This window comes from Ochlerotatus camptorhynchus, unplaced genomic scaffold (genome assembly GCF_037179485.1).
Source record: "Ochlerotatus camptorhynchus isolate MF236.1 unplaced genomic scaffold, CSIRO-AGI_Acam_v1.1 ptg000014l, whole genome shotgun sequence".
Lineage (NCBI taxonomy): Eukaryota > Metazoa > Arthropoda > Insecta > Diptera > Culicidae > Ochlerotatus > Ochlerotatus camptorhynchus.
Genome location: NW_027040506.1, coordinates 4,896,648 through 4,921,499, shown reverse-complemented (window position 1 = coordinate 4,921,499; position 24,852 = coordinate 4,896,648). Strand labels below are relative to the sequence as shown.

Genomic DNA, 24,852 nt, shown 5'->3' with positions numbered 1-24,852 from the left:
AGGTTAAAAATGAAATGTAATTTATTTTGAATTTGGAACAAATAAAGAGTTAAAAAAAAAAAAAAAAAAAAAAAAACGATTGTAATTCCCTGGCGTGATCAGAGAATTTAAGCCTCAGAAAATCCTGATGGCGCCGGCTAGGCTTGAATACAGGCTATATGGAGTGAGAGGCAGTTACGCTTACTACTACACCACCGGCGCCGCTTCCAAGTATGTTATCTCATGCTTAGTTCAATGCACGGATATTTTGAATCTGTTGGCTTAAATTTGCATTTTTTAAAAAATAAGCTCTTATTTTCTGGTAGATTACTCTCCAATACAAACCGGTTAGAGATAAAAACCAAGACTGATATTTGGTGCTGCTCTTAGTGGTGTTATTGCTATTTCACCATCATATCAGTACTTATTACAGCTTTAGATTTTTCTGCTTCTCCAGATCTAAGAACTTTAATTTACTACTAGTTCAGAGCGGAGGTCTGAATTCGTATTCCTAGTGGAAAATAAAGTTGGCCCCGGTGGAGAATATAAGAACTATCAAGGAGATGATGGTTTCAAAATTTTGCATGGTGAGGTATACGAGTGCGTTCTTAAAATGTATTTATTTTGCAAATGGAGATATTTTAAAAATCTGGTTGCTGCTGCAGCGGTACAAAAGCTGAGATCTATGTAAACAACATAAAATTTGAAAATAATTTATTTATTCTATATCACCGTGCGAAAATTTGAAACCATCATCACTTTCATAGTTCTTTAATTCTCTACGGGGGCCAACTTTGATTTGCCAATAGCTAGCAATATTATTTATTTGTGATCTATGCAATCCACGCTGAAACCATGCCACTATTTACACGAGGGTTCTAAATAAGGAATATTGTTGCTACTTTTGAGAAGGCTATAAAATTATAACAATAAATTGATCTACAGAGAGTCAATTCCCGAGCAAAGTTTTAAACCAAATTGATAAGAAGTTCTGCTACCCAGTTGTCAAGCTTTGATCGAATTATCATTGTGGTGGAATGAACAGCCACCATATCAACATCAATATCAATATTGAATATCACAAAAATAGCTAATTTGGTCATCATTGAAAACAACTTGATAACAAATTCTTCTTCACGATAACAACTGTTAAAAAAAGTTAATGGATTTGCCAAAGCACGACCACATTGTTGACGTAGAACCAGTGCTGAAATTTGTCATTGTCATTGACAGACTTTTGCGCGATTTTGACGAAATTGTTTTTCACATCGTCAATGATAGACTCGATCCTCAAAATAAAAATCTTTGTCAAAATCTCATTAATTTTTTCGTCAATGACAAAGATTCACCTAGTAACAAAAAGTGTAATTTCTTGCATTCTGAGTCACATTATTGTTATCCAAGCTGTTCAGGTCGTAGATGCTTATTCACTTTAATGTCTCCATGTAATTGTTTTGCTCAAGCCATTTAATTTCATTTCAAATTCGGCTAATAAACGAATCAGCACATGTTCGTCACTGACAGAAATGCCACTGACAATTGACATGGTTTGCTTTGACGATGACTGTTAGCTCAAATGAGTGACTAAAGCGGAATTCTGAGTATCACCGTGTATTGTCGAAATTTCGCAGCACTACGTAGAACTACGAGAATATTTTTGCTGCTCCATTCAATAATATAAAGATATTATTAATTAAAAACAAAGTAGATTGTTTAGAAATTTAGCTCCAGAATGAAAAAAAAAAACAACTTAATACATTTTTATTTTATTTTATTTTTGTTGAATAAATCCTAAAATTAATATTCAATTTTTGAAAATAGAAAATTAGTTCCTTTATTATTCATAATTAGGTTGCAAACCTATTCACTAAATTTTCGGAAACTTATTAATATTAGTCATGGCAAAACAACTTTAGAAATCCAAATGCACCTGACATCACAAATATTCATTTTCGGGATCTATGACAGACAAGTGGCTTTCAACTAAAACTTATTCAAGTTAACTTAAATTCAGTTTATCTCTACCTGTGATCTACTAAAAATGTATTACATGGCAAACGTTGCAATTGAATAAATGGAATGTCAATTTGATTGTTTCATTGAAGCATCTTAAACACCACCCCGATTCAGTTAAAACATTTCAAAGTCTGAGCAAGTCGTAACAAGTTCTCCAGCTGTTAAATGTTTTGATAGTAAACATCGTGTCTGATGAACGATATCTTAAACGACCTTTGCTGGAGGTAGCTACGGGTGATTTTAACAAAATGCAAAGGAAAGTTGGAGCTACAGAGCTTGTACATAAGTCCGTCATGCTCAGTGTTGGGAAAATATCAAAAAATCAAATCTCACCAACGCCCAAGATCACGCTTGATTTTCGTAGACAAAAATCAACAAGCAAACAACTTTGGTTGATTTTGCAAGCTGTGATATCGCAGCTCGGAATATCAAGCTAACAAAACTCACCAACTGCAAATCTCACCAAACTGTGGTGAGATTGAGTTTAATGATTTTTGCTTTACACCCGAATGCATAACGGCTTGCAGCAGTCCCTTCGCGTCTGCCATCGGTGAAGATTAAAAAGAGATAGCAAACTATGCTTTCTTTTTCTAAGAACGATGTGCAATGGAATCATTTGTGTGTCGAGTCAACTCTCAGCTTGATGTTTGCACGTTGTGAATAGTCTCGCAATATCAAAGGAGCTTGTTAAATCAATATCAAGCATGATATTTTGTTCCCATATCACGCGTGATATTGCGAGCCCATGAGAGCGGAAAAATATCAATTGATTTCTGATTTTGCCAACACTGGTCATGCTAGACATTTTCAAACGATTTCTCAACGTCTAGCAAGGCCATGGACTTGGATACAACTTTGTTACTTTGGATGTTATGCATCACCCGTACTAGCTGGTGATTGGTGGAGTGCCCCTTTCTGAATCCAAACTGTTCCGGTAGGAGAATGTTGTTTTACTCGACAAACTTGAGCAAACGATTGAGAACGAGTTTCTCGAACAATTAGCTCAGCGCTTAAAGGTGGCTTCCAGACGCTTCGAAAGTAGAACAGCTACAAGCATCTGTTGAAGATAGTGGTCAAAAGAGACTGCACTTTCATGCTGAGTCTCTTCAAGATTAAGTAAAATATGCCGTCAAACCTGCGAGCTTTTTCTTGGTGCATTTCAGCGCTGTGCAAATGTGTTGTACTGTAGCCGTATCCACCGGAGGCACGACACAAGGGGAGGGTTCTGCGCAACCTGATCTTCGAACAACTTTGAATAGTCGAGCAAAGCAAATTCGACGGAGCGACATGCTCGCCGGTCGCATTTGCTTCTGTAGGGTGATTAAGAACCGATCGTCACCATATTCATTTCTGGTGGAACGGGTTTGGAATGAGATTTCAAGACCTTGGTTATCTTCCAGAATGGTCTGGAGCGGTCGTCCAGATTCTTTAATTTCAGAGTGAGTCCATTCTGGAAGCAATCTGCCTGTTCAGATCGGTCATTTCACGTTTTTTGTTCATATCTCCAGTCCTCTGAAACTGGAGTCGACGAACATTTCTCAAGCGAATCAGTAATTGACCGTGGGAACCAATAGCAACAAACTTACCCCTGCCAGGAACTTGTCGAACACATGCCTCGTCAGCCACGGATATGCCTTGTTGGAGTCCTTCCAACGCCCGGTCGATGTCATCTACGGTGTCAAGTGGCGGATCTTCGTCGATGCCTCTGTCAACCACACGTCCAAACTACACCCAGTTGACGTAGTGGTAGTCTTTGTGCAGGCTTGGAGCAGGAGCCACGTTGATGCCGACTTCAGTCACCACCGGTTGGTGGTCGGTTTGGATAGTCCTATGTTCGACAGGAAAAAGTTCAGGTGGAGGGATTTCCCGCTGGAAAGATGAAAGTTGGTTCGTCCGGAAACTGCACAGTGTACAGTCCGTTCCAGCTCCACTGGTAGTTTTACCAAGCTTCATGGCGGGTATTCAGGTCACCCCAACGATGAATCTGGAGCTAGTACGATAGATGACTAATCCGTTGATGGCGGCACACTGCTGAGGGAAGTAAACAGCGATGAACCGAACATTTCTAGTTGGCGATTCCACCTCCACACTAAGAACCTTGATGATAGAAGTGTAGATGTGAGACAGGGTGTGGAACTTGATTCCTTTCTTGACGACCATCCCTGCTGGAGCTGGTGCGATCAAGCCGGATAATATTGTGGTCAGGCAACCAAAAGCTGTCGCCGAACTTAAGATGGGTCTTAACCACGTCGATGCTGTGCTTGCGGAGGAAGTCGACATGCTCAATCTTGTTTGCTCTTAGAGAGCAAGAATTCTAGCTGACGATAGTTTGCGGTTTAAACGCCATACTGGATGATAAACTTAACGAGTACTTGAACGTGCTCGGGCTTATTGCGGCACTTACAAAGAACACCGGTCATGATGACGAAGATTTACATCAGTTCATCCGTTGAGAACAGATCGGGGTTGTTGTTTAGCTCTGGTGGTTGTCTCCAGCATCCATGAGGGTGGAGATTTTTATCCAGCAGAATATCATCATATCGGAAGTTTATTGAGGCGGAGCAGGTTGCATCTAAGAACTCGCTTGCCTTTGCTGTAGAACACTAAGAGGCGGGAAATCCTCCGTCCTGAAAGCTGGAGCCATTTTTCTCCTTCCTGGTTGGTTGATGGTTAATGGCTGCTTTCGGATGCGTTTGGAGCACTGTCGGGACCTTGATGAGCACCACCACAGTTGGCGCATTTTAATGCCACGGCTCTATCCGCAGGCCAGTTGGAAGTAGCGTGTTCTCGAGCGCAGTTGCTGCAGCGTGGCTCGACGTTACAGATGCGGGTAACGTGTTCAAAGTTGAGGCAACACTGGCACTGTGTTACGTCACGATGGCCGCTACGGTATGCCTTCCAGTAAACGATGATAGAATAAATCGAGCGGATGTCTTGCAGCGCATTGAGCGTCACCGTCCCTTTTTGGAAGTGTACCAGGAAAAGACAATCCGGGTGCGTCTTCACGTTTTCGTCTCTCCTCTTCATCCGGAAGACAGCGATTGAGCCCAGCCTGTACCGCTCCTTGATTTCGGCTTCGATCATTTTGGCGTCGAAGTTTGGTGGTTTCTCACCGAGGATGTCATGCGTAAAATATTACTTCAGGTATTTTACGGACACTTCATGCTTTGCTTTTGTAAGGAGCATCACCTTGGTACCAATCCTGCTGAGTTTGAACTCGGCTGCGACGTCCAGCGATGTGAAATCGCCAATGAGCGTGTTGAGTGGCAATATACACCATACCCGAGCAAAGTCGGTTAACAAAATGAAAGCAAATCGATATTAAAGATTGCAGTTCCTATCATAATGAATACTCATTTTGATTTCAATTGTCACGACATTAGTCTGATATCATATTGTGCTTTCATTATGCAGTCAAGACATTTTAAATGAAAGCAACTTAACTTTAAGTTCTGCTGTTAACGTCTTGTTTAAGATTTAAGTTAAGCTTATCTGTCGTTGAACTAACGATTATTGTTTAATTGTTTTGTTTAACACATTTTAGGTCATTCGCAACCAACCCGAGGTGACATTTGAGCTCAAGTCTTTCAGCGTGAGAAGCTTGGATGCTAACCATTTACACCAGGCCCGTATTCAGTCAAACATTATGAATGCAAAATCAGTAATCAAATTGATTTCATTGAAAGCAGGATTAGTTTTCCGTTTGATTCAACAGTGTAAAATTTTGCTCTCATTTTTGATGTGTTAACCGTTAAGTCAACCAAAATGAGATCAATTTGAGTATTCAAAGTAAGTTACATCATAACAGCAAATTCTGATTTCAATTTGATCTCTAACTTTGCTCGGGTATATATACATTTAGATCAACATTCGAAGAAGAACATATTCTGCGCAAAAAATACATCCGAAGTCTCTTATTTTTAACGCTAAATTGAGGAAACATTAACCCCCCTTTCGTGACGTTTTCCTGTACCTAATGCATTGCTTGTCATAAAATCATAAAAAACCCCCTCCTTCCATAGAGCGTGACGTAATTTGTGCATCACTCCTAAGCCCCTGACTAGATTTTCCGTCGTTTTTTCATGAATGGGGTGGGCCAAAAAGTATCTTTTGTGAAGAATATGTAAAAAAGGTCGTTAATCTAATTGCATATAAAGAGGTACCAGACATGTTTTACAGCGTCACGAATAGAATATCATCAAAATACATGGCATGCTCATGAGCTAATTTTCTCTCATATTTGAATGTTTTGGATATCTGGGCTACCACTGCTGCGGGTAAAAAAATAATGGAATTAGACTATTTTTTTTTTACTTGATTGGAAATAAGTGAACGTCAGAGTCCCTTTTTAGGTTGTCGTTATAGGGAGTATTTTGTAAAAATAATATTCTTCTCGTTTCGTAATATTTAAACGGTACCCAGGAGGGAAATAGTTTTGTAGTCTCAGCGAAAATCGGTCAATACCACCGATTTATCGTAGAAATATTAACTATTTCTGTAAAAATTTGTGCTTCTGAGAAGGACCGATTGTTCGATCTTCAATACGTTGTCCGATGCGAAAATGAGCTTCGGTATGACATCGTTCTTAACTTAAAGCTCATCCCGCACTTGCCCGATATCATCCAGTCGATTTTCCACAGACGAGAGATAAATATGGAAATCCGCCAGTCGGTTGGGTGATAGCGGGTTAATAGTTTAATACAAACACAGCTCGTTGAAGAGGTGAGTCTCCTTCCACCCCATCGCTGGTTTTTCAAGGTGATCACGCCGTCCGCTGCGAGGAAATTTTTTCTGCATGACGGCAGAGTGCTTGTCACTTTTTAGGCAACTTGGCTTGGGGAAAACGTTTATTTCATGAAAACAGTGATATAATTATCATTTGAACATTTTTTACATTTTTTACAAAGTTACTTATGGAAAATAAGAAAAGTATTTATTTGAGCAGATTTGTAGAGTTATTTCCTCTCGATTGGCGTATTGGGATCTAAATTTCATCTATAAATGGCAAAGTTACAAGCATTCAAAACCTAACACTATTCCGCCACAATTTTTTTTATTTGCACCCCAGTATAGTCCACAAAGACGTTGATCTTCGTTCATCTTAACAGTCACAATTTTTCTTCTATTAAAAGTGTTGAACTCCCATGTTGAGATTCACTGTCATGTTAAAAATACATTAAATTCCTTTTAAACTACCTTGAGCCTCACGGAACACGAAGACAAATATTTTAAATGTATTTCATCCATGATCCTAATTCAAAACAACGTTACAAACAGTCTCCGAAGTCCCGAACCCCCTAATCACACAAACACGCCATGCAAATCCGGACGTAATCGTTCCTCTTGGCTGCACTTGTTCGCTTTTCATTCGCATTTCTTAAGTGGAAACATTCTTGATCCCTCCGCATCTCGCAAGAGCAATTGAGCTTTCTCGCTTGGAAACAGCTCTGGAAAATTGTTTCTGAATACCCCCTCCACCTATCCCCCCCCCCACCATCACATTTGCAAAGTTCAGTCCACTCGTCAAATCGAGTGGAAATTAATGAGCCTCCGGTTCGTCCCGCCGTCTTGGTTCAAGAGAAATCATAACGTTTTTCAACGGAAGAGGACACTTGTGCGCTTCGGATGATAGCTAAGAAACGCAAAATCAATTATCTTGAGATTTTTCTCAGAAATTGCTTCGTGAATAGCAAAACTACCGACAGTTTATTTATTTTTATATTTTTATTTTATTTTTTTTATTTTTTTATCAATTTGGGCATGTGGTTTGGTTGCGGAAAAATGGTTGGAAATCGATATTTTAGTAATTAAGAAATTTATTGCGGTGTAAAGTGCCCGAAGAAGCCCTATTTTAAAACTGCCTTCAAATCAGAGAGAAAGAGTTATTGTGACAGATGTGAGAATTGATTTTGCCTAATTACTTTAAGAAAAATTATAATCAATTAAATTCCTATCGCTTGAGCATCGTGTACAAATCAAAGCTCACAGAAGGTTCTGATTTGTAAACGCCTCCATTTTACAAATGAACACGACGAAGGTTTATCGTTGTTATTGTGTTGTCAACGAATCAAGCAACGTTTTCCGATAGGAATGAGACAGCGTGTGAAATTAGCGTTTCAGTCACCGGGTAAAATAGCAATTAATTATTCAAATCCTAGTCACGTGGGAGGGATTTGAACATCGTTTGAAGTGGGAAATCTGCTAGCTTCTCAACTGTACTCGTTAACAAAAGGTGAATTTGTGTCAGTTGACTGATTGAGTTGATTTCAGACTGGCAATAGAACTGAAAATTTGTGTTATTTTCAATTTAATTACAACAGCAGCTCTTCGGATTCAATTTCTGCCAAAATGCCGGGTTCCTAAATACGATCCGATGAAAATCACACTCACTGAATTCTCACTAAAAAAATCTTGATGCGAAATTTTCCACAAAATGAGTGAAGTTTACCAGTTACTGGAATAAAGGCATTAAATTTAGAAATGTGGGATCCCAGCTTAAATTTCCTGAAATCACAGAAAAAAACGCCATTTCCGCTAAGTTCCTACACGTGCGCCTGCTTCAGTGTCGCAAAAGGAAAACATAAAGGTATCCTGGAGTGTGCAAATGTACATACAAAGAATCTTGTGCAAGCACACACTCGACCGAACACCATTCAAGATATCATCAATGGAAATTGAATTTCGTTGTTCAAAATTTAATCGAATCAAGCATTATTCAATTTGCTCAATTGTTGAGCACATACTCATACAGAGAAACACATTTAAATGCGTACCTAAATGGCAGGGTCAGCATGTATATGTCAGCCACAACTGTTGGGCATACCGATTTCCCACTGCACGGCACGCAGCAAAAGCGAATGAATGATTTGTAGTCTTTTGGGGGTGGGTGGTTTCCTACGATCCCTTGGTGGTCCCTGCCGTGTTGGTTGGACACGAAAATTGAAATTCCATCAACAACGTCCTATTGTTCCCTGCAGAATTGCACGTGCGACTGAGTGAGAGATGGCGTGTGAATGTTGTATCGCACTCCGTGTGACGTCTGCGGTCGTATGAATATAATAGCTTCTCATTGAACATTTCGGTTTGCTCTTTTACAGGACCAAACACGTCAGCTTTGCCCGGTCCTACACCCTGACGTCATTTGACGAAGCCATGGGTGGCCGACCCATGTCCCGTCTAGCCGCAGCTAGAAGCCAAGAAAGACTGATAGGTGGTAAAAAACCTACCATCACCCTGTCCCAGCACCAACCGATGGCAGCTCAGTTCGCAACGCCACTGCATTCGATTCTCCAACAGCCAAACCACCAACCACTCATGGCCCAGCAGTTGCAACAGCACCAGCAACAACAACAACAACAGCAACAACAGCATCAGCAATTGCAGGTTGGTCAACTACAGCCGATCCATCAGCACATTCACGCCCATCAGCACCTGCAGCATCTGCAGGCTCACCCCGGTCAGCTCATTACTCAACACCCACACCAACATCAGCATCACATAGCAGTAATGCAACAGCAGCAACAGCCACAACATCAACATCCTCCTGGAAGTGCTGCTAGCCTGCTGACTACTGCCACAACAGCATCAGCAGCCACCCAGCAGCAAGAGGTCGTAGTGGTAGAGAAAGTCAAACGAAGTGCCATGAAAACACAAGCCACGCAAACGGAGGTTTACTTGAACAAGAAAGCTGCCACGCCGCATCAGCTGTCGCTGAGTCCCAGGACGATTCATAGGGTGAGTAGCGATTAAATGCCGTGGTTATTGTTATAGGATAAGGGTTGCCTTAATTATTAGCTTTTGGTTTATAGTGTCTTGTAGAAAGTTTTATTATTCATTTTTTCCAATCTTTTTATGTTGGAGACATAAGATGAGTTCTAAATACCAACGTTTTAGTTATTGGAGATGGACTAGCATAGTGTTCCAATAAGATGTAAAACAGGTTATTTGAAACAACTTTTCTCCAGGAAGCAATTTTCTATTTCTAATGACTCACGAACTGATTTTTAATAAGTACCCTAGGGTTGCCCTCATAATTTAATTTTATATCTAGAAATGGCAAAAGTAGATTTTTATGCTAATATTTGCATTTGAAAGATAACTTTAACCAACGAATCCAAACACATAAAGCAACGAACGATACAGACAAAATGGTTGCTACGACTACCATGACAAACTCGCTCGGTAACAAAGCTCGATCGGAGTGGTAGAAAGATAATGATACAGGGGAAATGGATGTTATGTCGGCCTAAATGCCCCTGATTTGCGCCCAGCCCAAATTCAGCAATCGACTAAATTTTCAATAGCGACCAAAAATAACCATTAGGGTTTCCCAAAATTGAACTATGTCTTGAAATCTTGGGGCTCATCCTCCAAATGATAGCTAAGGGTGTTACAAACAAACTTTTGTATAGCGGCAATTCTGGGAAATGTTGTTTAGAGGTCTCCCCGACGAGATTTTTGAAAAAATTCCCTTTTTCATAGCTATTATCCAATAAATATTTTTAGTTCTTTAAATTTCAGTGAAATCTCACCCTTTAATATTTTTCGCAGATTCCCAAGGGTCAAAACTATAAGAGAAAAAATTGTTACGGCATGTTCTGTGTCTAATTTGTTACTTACAATTTTTCAAATTCTCTAAAATGATGTTTTTTGTTGTACATTACGGCATTCAATCATCAAAAGTGGGTATCAAACATAGCGCTATTATCAATCAAATGCAACAGAAATATAGGAAATTGTATAAGCAAAAGCTTTACCCAGGACTTTTTAACCTCATTTTTAATCGTTATAAAGTTATTCGTGATTTACTGTGGAAATAAAAGTTTAGAATTTTAATACTTGCGGTATGTCCACCAGCAAATCAAACTATCATTGAAATCGATAAATACAAATCACCTACTTTGTTGCAAATCACTTGATAACGATTGTTTCGAAGTTTCTAGAATTCAATAGGAGGATATTTGAGCGGAGAGGGATCACACAATTTATTAGTTTCCATTTGATTGCCGTAGCAAGCTGAACCAAAAAAGAAAATCATGTCACCAAAAACCAAGCTCAAGTCGGATCTCATCACCGGTATTGCGAGGAAGCATTTGCCCAGAAACCGTTTGCCGTCGGAGTTGGCCGTCATCAGGTACTTTTAATTAAAGCTTGAAACCCAACAACTTTCAATCGGACAAAGCATTCAAGTTGTGGCTACCGAAGCTATGGAGATTTGGACTTTCGCACCAGCTCAAGCATGTGATGAACTAGCCTACGGCTAAAAATCACAAAAAATAAAGAAAAAAAAAAAAAAGAAAAAACCTGCTCAAGCGAAACGTTGTTAGGAGGGTTGCCAAGCTCATTGTGACATGGCAACGCCAAAGAAAAGGCCTTCAAGAAGAAAAATCAGAGCTATTTCCAGCTTTGAAGATGTGTAGGATGCGGTTGAGTTACTTCTTCAACATAACGGTGAACCACATCGATGAAGAGCTACGAAACGATACTGTCCGTGCAGAATTCTGGAGCCAGCAGGTGACAAACAAAGTTCCGGTTGAGTTTCCGAAAAGCTTCTCAAGCAGTGTACCATTGATATGCAAGCAGCTTCGGTAGCCACAACTTGAATGCTTTTTCCCTATCATCTTCGGCTTTACTTCGTGAAGCAGCTTGCCAACAATTTGCTCGTTTCCTTCTATCGCCCCGAGTGAACTGTGTCGCACAGGTTCCTTGTCATGAAAAAAGGAAGAAGATTATATCATTATTGCTTTCTATTTCGTATTTCGTTATCGTTCGGTTTTTTTTTTGATAGCTTTGTTGTCATTTTGTCATTTGGAGATATTTTTGATTCCTTGACATTAACCCAATTTATTAGCTCATTTGATTAACTTTTGAAGACGGTGTTTTTGTTATTGAAAATTGTATAAAACTTTCCAATTAAAAGAGATAGCAATTTGATTGCTTTGGCATATATGTGAACCATAAGAAAATTTCTAGGACAAACCGTTTACGAAAAATCATTATTATAAACACTTTTATAATTTAGAACTCATCAACCTTACGGACCGCCCTTATGTCTCAAACATAAAAAAAAATTAGCTAAAATAAATGAAAAAAAAAATATCCCAAAGACTTTCCTAAGGAGAAATGGCTCAAATGTTGGCTTTTGTATCTAAATTTTGGGCCCATCGATAAACATACCCTGTTCTTCATTTTTCTTAGAAAAATGCGTTATCTGAATACTATTGTCATATCTGCTAGTTTGTCCCGCATTTTTTGTTCTTTTTTGACCTGTTATTTACTCTACCGTATAGTTGAAATAAATCAGAGAAGAGTTTGCATTCCATGCTTTGTTGACTCTGTTAACGTTATCAATTACTCGAGTACTGTTAAAGTTCCAGATGACTAATTAATAGTGCCTTGAAAAGAACTTATCATTGGTTGTGAAGTGACAGCGTCATCTGTTAGCGTCCAGTGATTATCAGCTATCAATGCTGTAAGCCGGTCAAGTCGCTTAAGTATATGCAATGTAGTGGTTTTTGTAATCAAGTTGCGCATCTCAAATCCGTTGGTCTCAAACGGCCAAATTTGGATTTCCTAAACGTCTGTTGTGGTTATGTGACAAATGCATCGAGCTACTCAAATTTTTTAAGGATAATCCCATGACCACGACCAACGAGGTTGTGTCCGCTGTTTCTGAGGTAATACATAGTTCATTGGTGATGTTGAAAGCTGATCTGCAAGAAATCAAAGAATTAAGTTGATATTTTTCCGCTCTCATGAGCTCGCAATATCACGCGTGATATTGGAACGAAATATCATGCTTGATATTGATTTTACAAGCTCCTTTGATATTGCGAGACTATTCACAACGCGCAAAAATCAAGCTGAAAGTTGACTCGACACAAAAATGATTCCATTGCACATCATTTTCTTAGAAAGAGAAAGCATAGTTTGCTATCTCTTTTTAATCTTCACCGATGGCAGACACGAAGGGACTGCTGTAAGCCGTTATGGAAGTTTCGGTTGCATTCGGGTGTAAAGCAAAACTCATTAAACTCAATCTCACCACAGTTTGGTGAGATTTGCATTTGGTGAGTTTTGTTAGCTTGATATTCCGAGCTGCGATATCACAGCTTGCAAAATCAACCGCAGTTGTTTGCTTGTTGATTTTTGTCTACGAAAATCAAACGTGATCTTGGGCGTTGGTGAGCTTTGATTTTTTGATATTTTCCCAACACTGCCTTCTATTGTGCTGAAAAAAAAATCAAAATCAAAAAAAAAATCAGATTGACCACCCACGGTTGCTGCTCTGTTATTACCAGATCAGCTGCAATTACACAGAGAACCAACAGATGATGTTTGGGACTAACATTCATCCTCAATGTGTAAGAACTGGAGATCTAATATTTAGCAATACCAGCGCCGGCCTTGTCCGAATGCAGGTCAACTAGGGAATGGGAAGGAATGTGTTGACGTGGTACTCGCTGTGAAGGAAACCGAGAAATCCTCTGCGCTTCCACGAGAAATCACTGGGATGTTGGATGTGGGGAAAGGTTGCACACGCACACGCAGGGATCGGTTTTTGGTAGAGCGATTATAATACACAAACACACACACACACACACGCGCGCGCACTCATCCAATTTCTATTTTTAGATCAGGACCCACACTGTGGTAAGTGATGCGATCGGTGTTAAAGAAGAATTTGTTTTCATTAAAATCTAGTGGGTATAGAATAAGGCAAAGTGAAAAATTGCAAGGAAGGGGACGGGCCTGGGATTGAACTCCCGACCTTCTGCTCAGTAAGCAGAAACGGTAACCACTGAGCTACCGAGCCTCGTCACTGCCTGCTATTGTGCTGAAGAATTGTAACAGTGTGCTGTCGAAGCCGTCATAAATCAACATCGTAACCAAGCGAATAGTGGTGTCGGAAATGTCTCAACTTTTCGACCCGCTTGGACTTCTCGGACCCGTGGTTCTAAACGCTAAAATGTTCGTACAAAATCTTTGGGCCGCACATTTGTCGTGGGATTCTGAGCTTTCCGCAGAATTGGAAACATGGTGGAAGAATTATCGTAGTGATATCTCCAAGCTCCAGTCACTCGAAGTTCCAAGACGCGTCCTTTGGAACACTCAACGCAAGGGTATGGATGTTGTGTTTACGTTGTTTCCCCAGATACACACGGAAATTTGCAGTCCGAATTGCTCACGGCGAAATCACGTGTCGCTCCTTTGCGTGGACATTCGATCCCACGTCTGGAGTTGTGTGCAGCTCTCCTCGGTAGTCAACTGGTCCACAATCTTCAAACAAATACTGACTTTACCGGACCAGTAGTATTTTGGAGTGACTCTACAATTGTCCTACACTGGATAAAATCCAAGTCAAACTCCTGGAAGATCTTCGTCTCCAATCGAGTCGCTGAAATTCAACGTCTTACGAAGGGTTCGCAGTGGAGACATGTATCGACTGAGGTCAACCCTGCTGATCGAATCTCTAGAGGGACGCTTGCAACCCAGATTCTTAACAACAAGTTGTGGTGGCATGGGCCAACATTTGTTACCTCCCCCGTCGAGCATTGGCCTCAGCAAGTAATTTCCTTGCCATCTAAAGAAGAGCTGGAGGGAGAGATGTGTCCAGCAGTTTCACTGCATTCAGTCAACGTCGATTCAACCATATTCGACAGATTCTCCGAGTTGGCGAAACTAATACGAACTGCCGGATACTGTCTTCGATTCTACAAGAATTGTAAACGTACGAAGCACGAACGAAACGTTTCTGATCTGGTGCCAGAAGAAACTAACGTCGCTCTGAAAACATTGATTCGCCTCGCTCAGCTCCAAGAATTTCCCACGGAAGTTCGCCTGTACGGAAAAATACAAACCGGAAACATCCAAATGTCGTCAAAGTCACCGCTCAAGAACCTGAACATAACCATGGACGACTTTGGGCTTCTTCGTATTGACGGGCGTCTGAGACACTTGGATGCACCGTTTGACACTCGCCACCCCATACTGCTTCCAGCTGATCACCGATTAAGCTGGATGATCATGAGGTCCATTCACTTGCAAACACTCCATAGAGGTCCTTCACTATTACTCGCTACGATTCGGCAAAGGTTTTGGCCACTTTGGGGTCGAGACTTGGCTCGCAAGGTTGTACGGATGTGCGTAACCTGCTTTCGTTGTAGACCTACATAAACAAACCAAATCATGGCACCTTTACCATCCGTTCGCTTGAAGCCAGCCCGAGCCTTTACTTATTCTGGGATGGATTACTGTGGGCCGTTTTTCGTCCGTCCATTGAGTGGGAGAGGAGCGTCGGTCAAAATGTACGTCGGTTTATTCGTATGTATGGTGGTGAAGGCCGTGCACCTCGAGGTCGTCGCTGATTTGTCGTCCGCCGCGTGCATAAACGCCGTTAAACGATTTGTCGCGCGTCGTGGTCGAGTCCTCGAGTTGCACTGCGATAACGCGACCGGATTCGTCGGGGCGGACCACGAGATACGATCGTTGCGCCAACAGTTCCTGCAACAATTCCATGACAAGCAATCGGGCGATTACTGCGCAGGAGCTGGCATCAACTTTCGGTTCATTCCTGCACGTTCTCCTCACTTTTGAGGGATATGGGAAGCTGGAATAAAGTCCTTTAAGTATCATTTTCGCCGTATTATGGGACAAAACTCTTTTTCGGTGGACCAGTTTCTCACTGTCGTAACGCAAATTGAGTCTATACTAAACTCTCGACCTCTTGCTCCCGTTTCTGACTCTCCTGAAGACTTGACTGCACTAACACCAGGACACTTCTTGATTGGGGAGCCTCTGCTATCAATCCCCGAACCAGACCTGAGCGATTTGTCCCCTAATCGACTCACCCGTTTGCAGAATATGAAACGCTCGATCCAGCATCTGTGGCGTTGCTGGTCACGTGACTATGTGAGTCAGTTACATCAGCGTAGCAAGTGGAAACGCCCTTCCATGGATATCCAGAGGGTCAACTAGTACTGTTGAAGCGTGACAATTGCCCTCCGTTGCAATGGCCACTTGGACGGATCGTCAACACTTTCGCTGGAAAAGATGGAAGAGTTCGCGTGGTGGTGGTCAAAACTGCCACTGGTCAATACAAACGGGCAGTTACCGAAGTAGCAGTTCTCCCGATCGAGCCTGACAGTGCAAACGAGAAGGATGACACGGATCTGGTCGAAATCTCTCCAGCAACATCATCGTCAACCAACGACATAGGTTGAAACGGATTGTTTCAACGGGGGCGGCATGTTGAGAAACTTATTATACTTCCCTGTAACAGCTGAAAGACTTACCTGTAATACCTAAAATACTTACCTGCAACATTTGAAACCTAAAAACAAAATTTATATAATTGTACTTACCTTGCATTACATCTACCTCACACTTAAACAGAGACCCTGAGTTCGGTAAAAAAAATTACCGTCTTAGATCGGTAATCCTAAAAATTACAGATGTTTCGGTATTTTCTCGCTCTATTGCTGAAAACTGTAAATAAAATTACCGAATTTCGGTGTTTTCATTTCAATTCAACGAAAACGGTAAAAAAATTACCGGTAGATCTGTAAATCAGCTTCATCACTGACTTCGGTGAAATATTTTACTGAAGTTTCGGTAAACAAACCGTTCCATTACCGAGTTCAGTAGTTTTCACAGCGAGAAACGTCAAATTCACCATATTGTGATTTTCGACCTTCTTAAAAAAAAATGAAAGTGGAAACTTGTGAAAAATAAAAAGTTCAATTATGGAGGCTGTTATGAGCCAGCTGCAACACCAAGATGAGCGAATCGTAGATATTTTCCGAAAGTAATGATATTTCGTAATCTAAATAAATACCCATTGTTACAGATGGCCGATGCTGTTGCTTGTTTTTTCATCAATGACCACATAAAAAAGAAAGATTTTATACCGGCAAACACAATTTTTGATTGTACATATCAGAAATGTGATGCAAGATATAGAAACTTCTATTCTTTAAAACGCCAAATCATTGAAAAGCATCCACTTGAAAGCTTTGTTCCAGCCGGAAGTACCACGAAGGGAAACGATCCACTCGGGGAAGCCCTTTTCATCGGTCATGAAATGCCTACTCAATGCGATGAAGCAAGTTCTACCCGTGAAACAGAGACATCATTGAATGAACTCAAAAAAACTATTCATCTGAGTATTTGTATTTAATTTGTATAGTTGATAAAACCCGAAAAAACACTTTGAAACAATATTAAAGCGAATTAAATTTAAGTCGGTAGACTTTTTAAAAAATTACAGATCTTTCGGTAGTTTTCATTTTCCATATCGACTCCAAAATTACAGTTCTCCGGTAAAATTAATTACAAATCAAGCTTGTTTTTTCGGTAAACGTTACCGATCGTTCGGTAAATTTGACAGCTAATTTTGCTGATTCAGTTTACAGATTTTTCGGTAATGTTCTCGATTACCGAACACATTACCGACCGATCAGCTGTTGAGAATTCGGTAAATGAATTACCGAAGTCGGTAATTTTTTCTAAGTGTGCTTGAATTCAAACCAATAATATAAATACCGTGCACATTAGTTTTTCTAAATATTCAACCCTGCGCGCTAAACGAACATACGATAAACGTCAAAAAATAAAATTCATTCCAAGAAAGTTCTCGAAGAGTAAACAACCAACGCTTTTTTTTCATCGTCCGAAAGGTTTTGCTAGTCCGTTTTACCGTCGGTTTTCTTCACGGGAAGATTGTGTGTTGAAAGCAGAAAAGGGCTGCTTTACCGTTCAAGACGATTTCCAGTTGCCTTCGTCGTCGTCGCTACAACTACGAAGCCGAGAATTTTACCTGGCTTGTTTCAGCTGCGATCTGGGTCAAGGAAAATTACCACAAAGAACTTACATCAGCATTTGATTGAAAAGCACGTCAGCTACGTCCAAAAATGACCAATCAATCGTCCGTAGAGCTTCATTTAAGTCGTAATAATCAGCCCGGTGGAAATCGAACTCCTTTTCATCAGATGTGTAGTTGAATCGAACCATATGCGAACTGCTAAGATTGACAATGACCGCAGGATGAAACGGCTCAACATCAATAAGAGCTTCAGGCGTTTGAATTACGCTGCACTGATTGAGCGTTATCATAAGCAAATAGGGGAATTTACGTATTCTCGTCAATCTAAGCAGCGTCTGCACTTCTACTAGCATTTTCTCAGCGTCACGCACATATATGATGTGTCTGTTTGTTTACATTCATCTGCTGCTTGCTTCTCTATCCATTCCAATCGACAGAATTTTTCTAAACGTTTTGAAAGCGTTTTTACAACGCTCCAAACTTCTCAGGTGAGTGTGACTATTGTCGGCAGCCTCTTTTTCTTCGGCAACCTTCCCATTAGAACTGCGTGTTAACCAGCTGTTCTATTATCGGCAACTCGAAATCAACCCCATTTTGTAGTGCGTATGCTTTATTTGAAGAAAAATGTAGCATTACTGGATTGCTCGATCGTTCAAATATAATCAGATTGAAGCTGAAAGGCTAAACAATCGTTTGGACACATTCAGGGAAGTGCGTTGATGGGAAAACATAGTGAAATTAACGTTTAAATTTTGGTTGCCGAAAACAGTCAATGGGTGCCGAAGCCAACATTTACCCTATTAAGTCCAGAATCCGGTGCATGAAATTTACTACAGGGTTTATCTGTTTCATGTCGAGTAATGACATTACATCTACGAGCACATCGTTTGCAGCAGTAAATGGGGTGTCCGATGAATCAATATAAACCTGTGCACAATCTGAGGATATCCAACAAAGACCTAATAATCACCAAACAGTAGATGAAGGCCTTGAGGTAGCAGTTTCTCGCAGATCCGATGTGTCTTTCAACACAAGCCGTAATAGTAGAAGAATCGGGAGGGATGTACACAACACCAATACAAATTGTTCGAAAACCTCAATTTACATTAACCCATAACTATGCTATTCTACTGTCATCATGGATTGTAAATTTTAACAAACCGTAACGTTTTGAGACAGCACTCAGTTTATCGGTATCAAAGGTTTTAAGAAATCGGTATTTATCGGTATTTATTATTTCAATTTATTTTATGTTTTAGCTGTTTTTGAAAGCGAAAATTTTAACTTTTGGACTATGATTCTGAAAGAAAACTCCTGGAAATGTTTGAATAAACTTCTAAAGGAACATCCAGAGAAAGAAGAAAGAAGCTCTTCTGGATGAAATTTGAGGAAAATTCTAAGAAAAGTTAGAGAAACATCTGGAAACTACCAAGACAAGAATTGAGAAACTTCTTGTGAATATTCAAAGAAACCATCGGAAAAAAAGTCGGATGTTACATCCAAAGGAAGCCATAAAAGTTTCGGAAAATGGAAGTAAATTCCAGAAGTAGCAAGTTCTAGGGGAAGCCAGAAGAAGTTCGGAAAAACTTTCCAATAAAAGTCGAAAACCTATGGCTTATGGACACACTTCCAGAAGAAGACGGAAGAAACTTCTTGGAGACGCTGGCAGACACTTCTTAAGGTAGATTGCAAGAAACTTCTGGATAAATTTGGAAGCCAGAGCACCTACGCAACACTCAAAAGTAACAAGGACATAATTTCGGAAGAAAGAGATTTCTTGGGGATGTTATAATGATCCAGCAAATTTTCCTGATACTCATAAAACATCCCTGAAGTCCCTGCAATGTCCCTGAAGTTTTCGGAACATTTATGAAATGCGCTTAGGAATATTCCATAATTCCACGGAATTCATTAAAAGTTCTTGTAATTTTCTTGATATTAATGGGGCTGTTTTAGAGTTCTATGATCATCTTCCAAGTGCTCGAAACTTCCCAGATTATAATGAGGCTACCTGAATATCTATAATCATGTTCGAAGGTATCTGGACTTTCTTGAAGATTACGAAATTTCTTAAGTGCCCTCACAAATTTTTTTGAGTTTATTGTATCTGTTGAAGCAGGTTCGTGATTTCCGTTAAAAATATAATCAGCGAGAAAATCCAATGTGTATTGTAGCTATGCTCAGTGGGGGTGTGAGCATCGGCTAACACTTCAGTTGATTATTGCACCGAACTTTTGGGTTTGCGTCTAATCGCCACTAGGAGTCACTTCTTCTTTTACTAAACTTTTATCTTATCTTTATCTTTCTTTATTAAGGGGGTATTCCCGATCTTTTTTTTCAAAAAATCAAATTTTTTTTTTCACGTTTTTTTGTACTTTAGACTAAATACTTTCATCCCCCCAAGCCGTTTTCCGATCAGCGAATTCGGTGTCCAGGCATAGCTGACTAATGGTAAGAACCCCCAAATGGTTTTAACTAAAGTCAAAACTTTAAACGCGTTTTTCTCGAAACCACATTTTTTTTATCGGGCGAAGATTTTTCTCAGAAACTATAAGAGATATTGACTTGAATCTTTGCGCATTTTGTTCCTTATTAAATTCTTTGGAGCTTCTCCCACTTTCAGCCAAAAATATTAACATTTAACATTGTTTGAAGCACCTTAAAGCTGCAAAAAAGCGGGCTAAAAATCGCCTGTTTTTTCATATGGCCGCCATTTTGTTAATTTGCAAGATTTTTTGCTGCCAACGGGAGAAGCTTCAGAGAATCTTATGCAGATTATAATTTCATCACGAAATCTGTTTCAGATGAAGCCGTTCCAGAGAAAAGTCTTCGCCCGTCCAGGCGTTTGCGGCGAACAGGGGTCTGTTTGCCGCCATTTTGTGACGTCAATAATGTCTTTTTTTATGTCGAAAAAAAATTATTTGTAAACTTTAATGTTCAATAAACAAGAATCCCAAAGAGTTAGGCGCATTACTATTCATTTTCCTTGAAAAAAAATTAATTGAAAAACAGGCCGAAAAAAGGCAAAAGATTGGGAATACCCCCTTAAAGAGACTTTTAGCCTTCTTTTTAAAGGAAACACTTTGCAACCTTGGATTTGGATTTATTAACTATTAACTTGGAATACACTTTAGGCCTGGTTTTTTGGATAGCTCGATTTGGAACAATTTATTACTTATAATTCAATTAACTCTAAACCTAATTTGCTACAACTACTAACGTAGTAAATTTTTATTCTACTTATTTTCAGTACTACTACATTTGTCTAGCACTCATTTGTAGTACCAGAATGGTGGTTTTGACGTGAATCTATAAAATAAATTTGGAAACTGGTTGAGAACAAACAGCACTGAAGATCTCTGATCTTCCCAATTTTTAAAATTTTAACTCTTTGCACTGCCATTTAAAAGCACGGAATTTCCCATTAAATGTTCTCACAATGTTCTAATGTTCAAGTAACTTCCCTTACGGTTCCTTAAATTTGTGGAACATTGCCTGAGTTTTTCGGAAATCCTTTAAAATATCAGCATTTTCTTGAAATTAATAGATCTGTCCTCATACTCATGGAGCTTTCCTAAAGTTCTCCCAATTCTCTGAAACAAATGGGTCATTCCTGAAAACCATTAAATTTCCCTGGAGTTTTTTTAACTTGTGAAGTTCCCAAAATATTTCTGATCTTTTCGTAAGTTCGCTGGAGTTCGCTTGAATTCCTGAATTTTTCGGGTTTTGGATTTTGAACCGGAGTTAATGAAACTTTTTTTAATTTATCGGAACTTACTCAAAAGTCTAGACTTTTCTGAAGTTTCAGAACTTCTTAAAAATGCTTGCAGCTAGTGTGAATCCGCAATAAAAATCTGGAAACATCCCTGAAGTTCAGGGGAAGTTGAAAAAAAAAGCTGGTGGGAGAAGACGGAAAAACCTTTCGAGCGATGGATGAAGAAGCTTCCAAGGGAAGTTGAAAAAAAATTTCGGAAGGAATCGAGCAATAAGCTATGATATACGGTGGAAGAAAATTCCTGGCAAAAGTTGGAAGAAAATTCAGAACGTTAAAAATGAACAAAAACTGTAGGAAGTTAAATAATGTTTAAAAAGTATTTCGCGATTCTCTAGGAATAACCGGAAAGAGCCATTGACAGTTTCTCGATTCTTGTGTAGCCAAAAACGGCAAAGAAATGGAAACATTAATCAATAGAGTATCAAGCATATGAAATTTTCAAATATGATTTTTTAAAGAATTTTGAGGGCTCAAAAATTTGAGTTATTCAAAAAGATACAAGTCTCTCAAAGCAATTTTCTCCAAAATTCAAGCGCGGGTAGGCAATAATAATTTTAATCATTTAAAAAATCGGTATAAATCGGTATTCAATTTCAAAAATTGGTATTCTGAGAAATCTTATCTGTATATCTGTATATAGTTCGGAAATCGGTATAAATACCGATAAATCGGTATATCTGGCATCGCTCCTCATTTATTTAATAGGACCACGGTCGTTTCGGTAAACATTGTATCCACAATCGATCGTTCAGCCAGGTTTCGGTGAAAATCACAACATCCATTTCCGAATCCAAAGTAGTCAACGTTCAGGCAGTTCTGGAATACGGAGGTTCTTGAGAGGGGTGCAGTATCAGATGCTTCGGTAGAACATATACTATTTTTTTTTAATTTACCTTGTGAACCAGGGTTCCCAACTGCTTTAAAGGATGCATCCAGCGGCGCCGGTGATGTAGTGGTAAGCGTGATTGTCTCTCTCTCCAAAAGGGCTGGATTCAATTCCAGTCGGTTCCGCCAGGATTTTCTAAGGCATAACATCTCTGATCACGCCTTCCTTTGGAAGGGAAGTAAAGCCGTTGGTAACCGGTCCATGAGTTGATGGGTCGATAGGTAAGGTCCAAGTGTTGGAGTATTGGTTGGTATTGGTTCTTAGTAGGAAATGATGGGGTAAGACCGCCACCCTAAGCAATAAGCTTAAAATCAACAAGAATTTTCACATTTTGCTATGCTGCATATGAATAAGCATTCAGTTACACAGCATACGGAAAACAAGATCGACGGAAAACAAATCAAGGAAAAAAAGGATGCATCTACATCATCGATAATAGCGCTGGATTGTATGGTGTTGTGCAGTACCAAGTACATGCTTTGGCAGGACATATACTAGTTTTTAAATTACCTGACGGAGCAGGGTCGGCGTCTGCTACTAGCAAAGTGTTTTCTCCTGTTTGATGACTAATTTCTGCACCTTGTTTGATGTTGCTTGGAGCTGATTGCTTTGTCGAATAGTCGATTCGTTGTCTCGCACACTTAAGCCGTTTCAAGTGAAGAGGACATTCCGTACCCCAGTGTGGAAAATGTCCAATTGTTCTTCAGGAGATGCTTTCTGCTGTCTATTCAACTGGTAACAGTTAATGCATTGTTCAAAGTCAGATTAACACTCTCGAGCATCGTGAGGCTCAGCGTATTTTGGAAAACATGGTGCTTTGATGCAAGTTGAAGCTTTGTGACCATATTCCGAGCAATTGCTACAATATTGCTCTGCCCCTTGTGATAAAAAAATTCGTTTTAAAATAAAAATCACCCAACTAGAAAAATTGTGTAGTGGCTCTAGCGTGCTGACGTTATAGAATAAAATGAATCCAAACATTTAAAATTGTTCAGCCATACGATGGCTCAACTGCCGGATTCGACCTCAAACTCTTTACTATCAGTTGCTTCAAGAATTCCCATATTTCGATAAGTGAGTGCAGAGTTATTAACAAATGACAAATTTGTACGACCAGTATGGGAGTTCGTTCACGTCGGGCTTTTGCATCTATGAAGGTGCGCAAGTACACGGGTGAGTGAATTTAGACAAGAAAAAACTTCGTTGAAGCGGTGGAAAAATATAACTTTTTCTCTTGCGCCCTCTAACTTCTATTTCACCGAACAGATTTATTTTTATCCAGGCCTTCAGCGATCTCAGGTGTAGAAAAAGATGTTGAACAGATACAAATAAAAATGCAAATTCAATCACGTTTACCATAAAAGCAATGCTCACATTTCGAACAATGTGCTTCACCTTAGAAGATTTCCATTGATCATACAATTGAACTACCCCTTCCATCTATTAAACGAGCCCACCCACTTCCAAACGGAACATATCAGTTGATAAAAAAGGATCCCGTGAACTCGCCTGCCACTGACAGGAGCACACACAAATTCGTTACACAAAATTGGCCTGTCAGTTTATTGCTCGTAATCAACTATGGCAGCAGTAGACAAGCCAATTCGATGAAAATACCTGCCAATAAAGGTTACCCTTCATCCATGGTGACACTTTCCCAATCTCTGATCGAAGGTCCAGCCCGATGACAATTGCCAGAGAATACCGGACCATTATCGCTAACGAGCAGCGAAAGATTATGTGCTACCTTTTTATTTTTCCTCCACCGTCATTTGCGTTCCATTTGCTTCCACTTTCCGTTTGATTGTTTCCCTGCTATTGGAGTAAAGCTATGCCTAAGTATGGACCGAGTACCTACTGTTTGATTTTAGTTCGGACCCTTCTTCCGAAGGAAATCCACACCAGTCGTTTTCCCTTCAGCCTTTTGCTCTCCCGGTTCGTAGAAGTGGCAATTGACATTCGCAAATGTTTGCTCAAGCTTGATTTTATAAGGTACGACGAGTGATTGTTGAGCTGTTTCTTGAATAAGTTCTAAGCAATGTCGGGTGATGAATTCAAATGGAGGCGCATGGTTCTTAACCAAATAATGTAGCATCAAGCGTCTGCAATGAATCTACAATTAAATTTATTATTAGAAAATTTTGAACTTTTCTCCAATTTATTTCCACCGCCCAATCTCTACCGATTCGATTTGCAATAACGGAAGTAATGGTTCGGCTTTGCCCAGCCATTCCAACGGGAAATGAAGTCTATTCTCAGTAAGCTGCGGGTAAAAAGAGGTGGTGGAGTCATCATCACCATCATCACCGTCATTGAGCAGTTCCTCCGAGGCGAGGCTGTAAAGTGCACAACAGCAATCGACGGCCGCCGCGA

General features: G+C 39.9%; 1 protein-coding gene across 1 annotated transcript in view; it reads left to right on the top strand.

The window, feature by feature from the left end:
* Window positions 1-8,786: 8,786 nt before the first annotated feature.
* LOC135701218 (uncharacterized) overlaps window positions 8,787-24,852 on the top strand; it is a 67,225-nt gene continuing 51,159 nt past the window's right edge. The window contains exons 1-2 of the mRNA XM_065221996.1: window positions 8,787-8,863; window positions 9,093-9,729. Coding sequence (XP_065078068.1) covers window positions 8,787-8,863; window positions 9,093-9,729 — 714 coding nt within the window. The remainder of the gene's footprint in view (window positions 8,864-9,092; window positions 9,730-24,852) is intronic.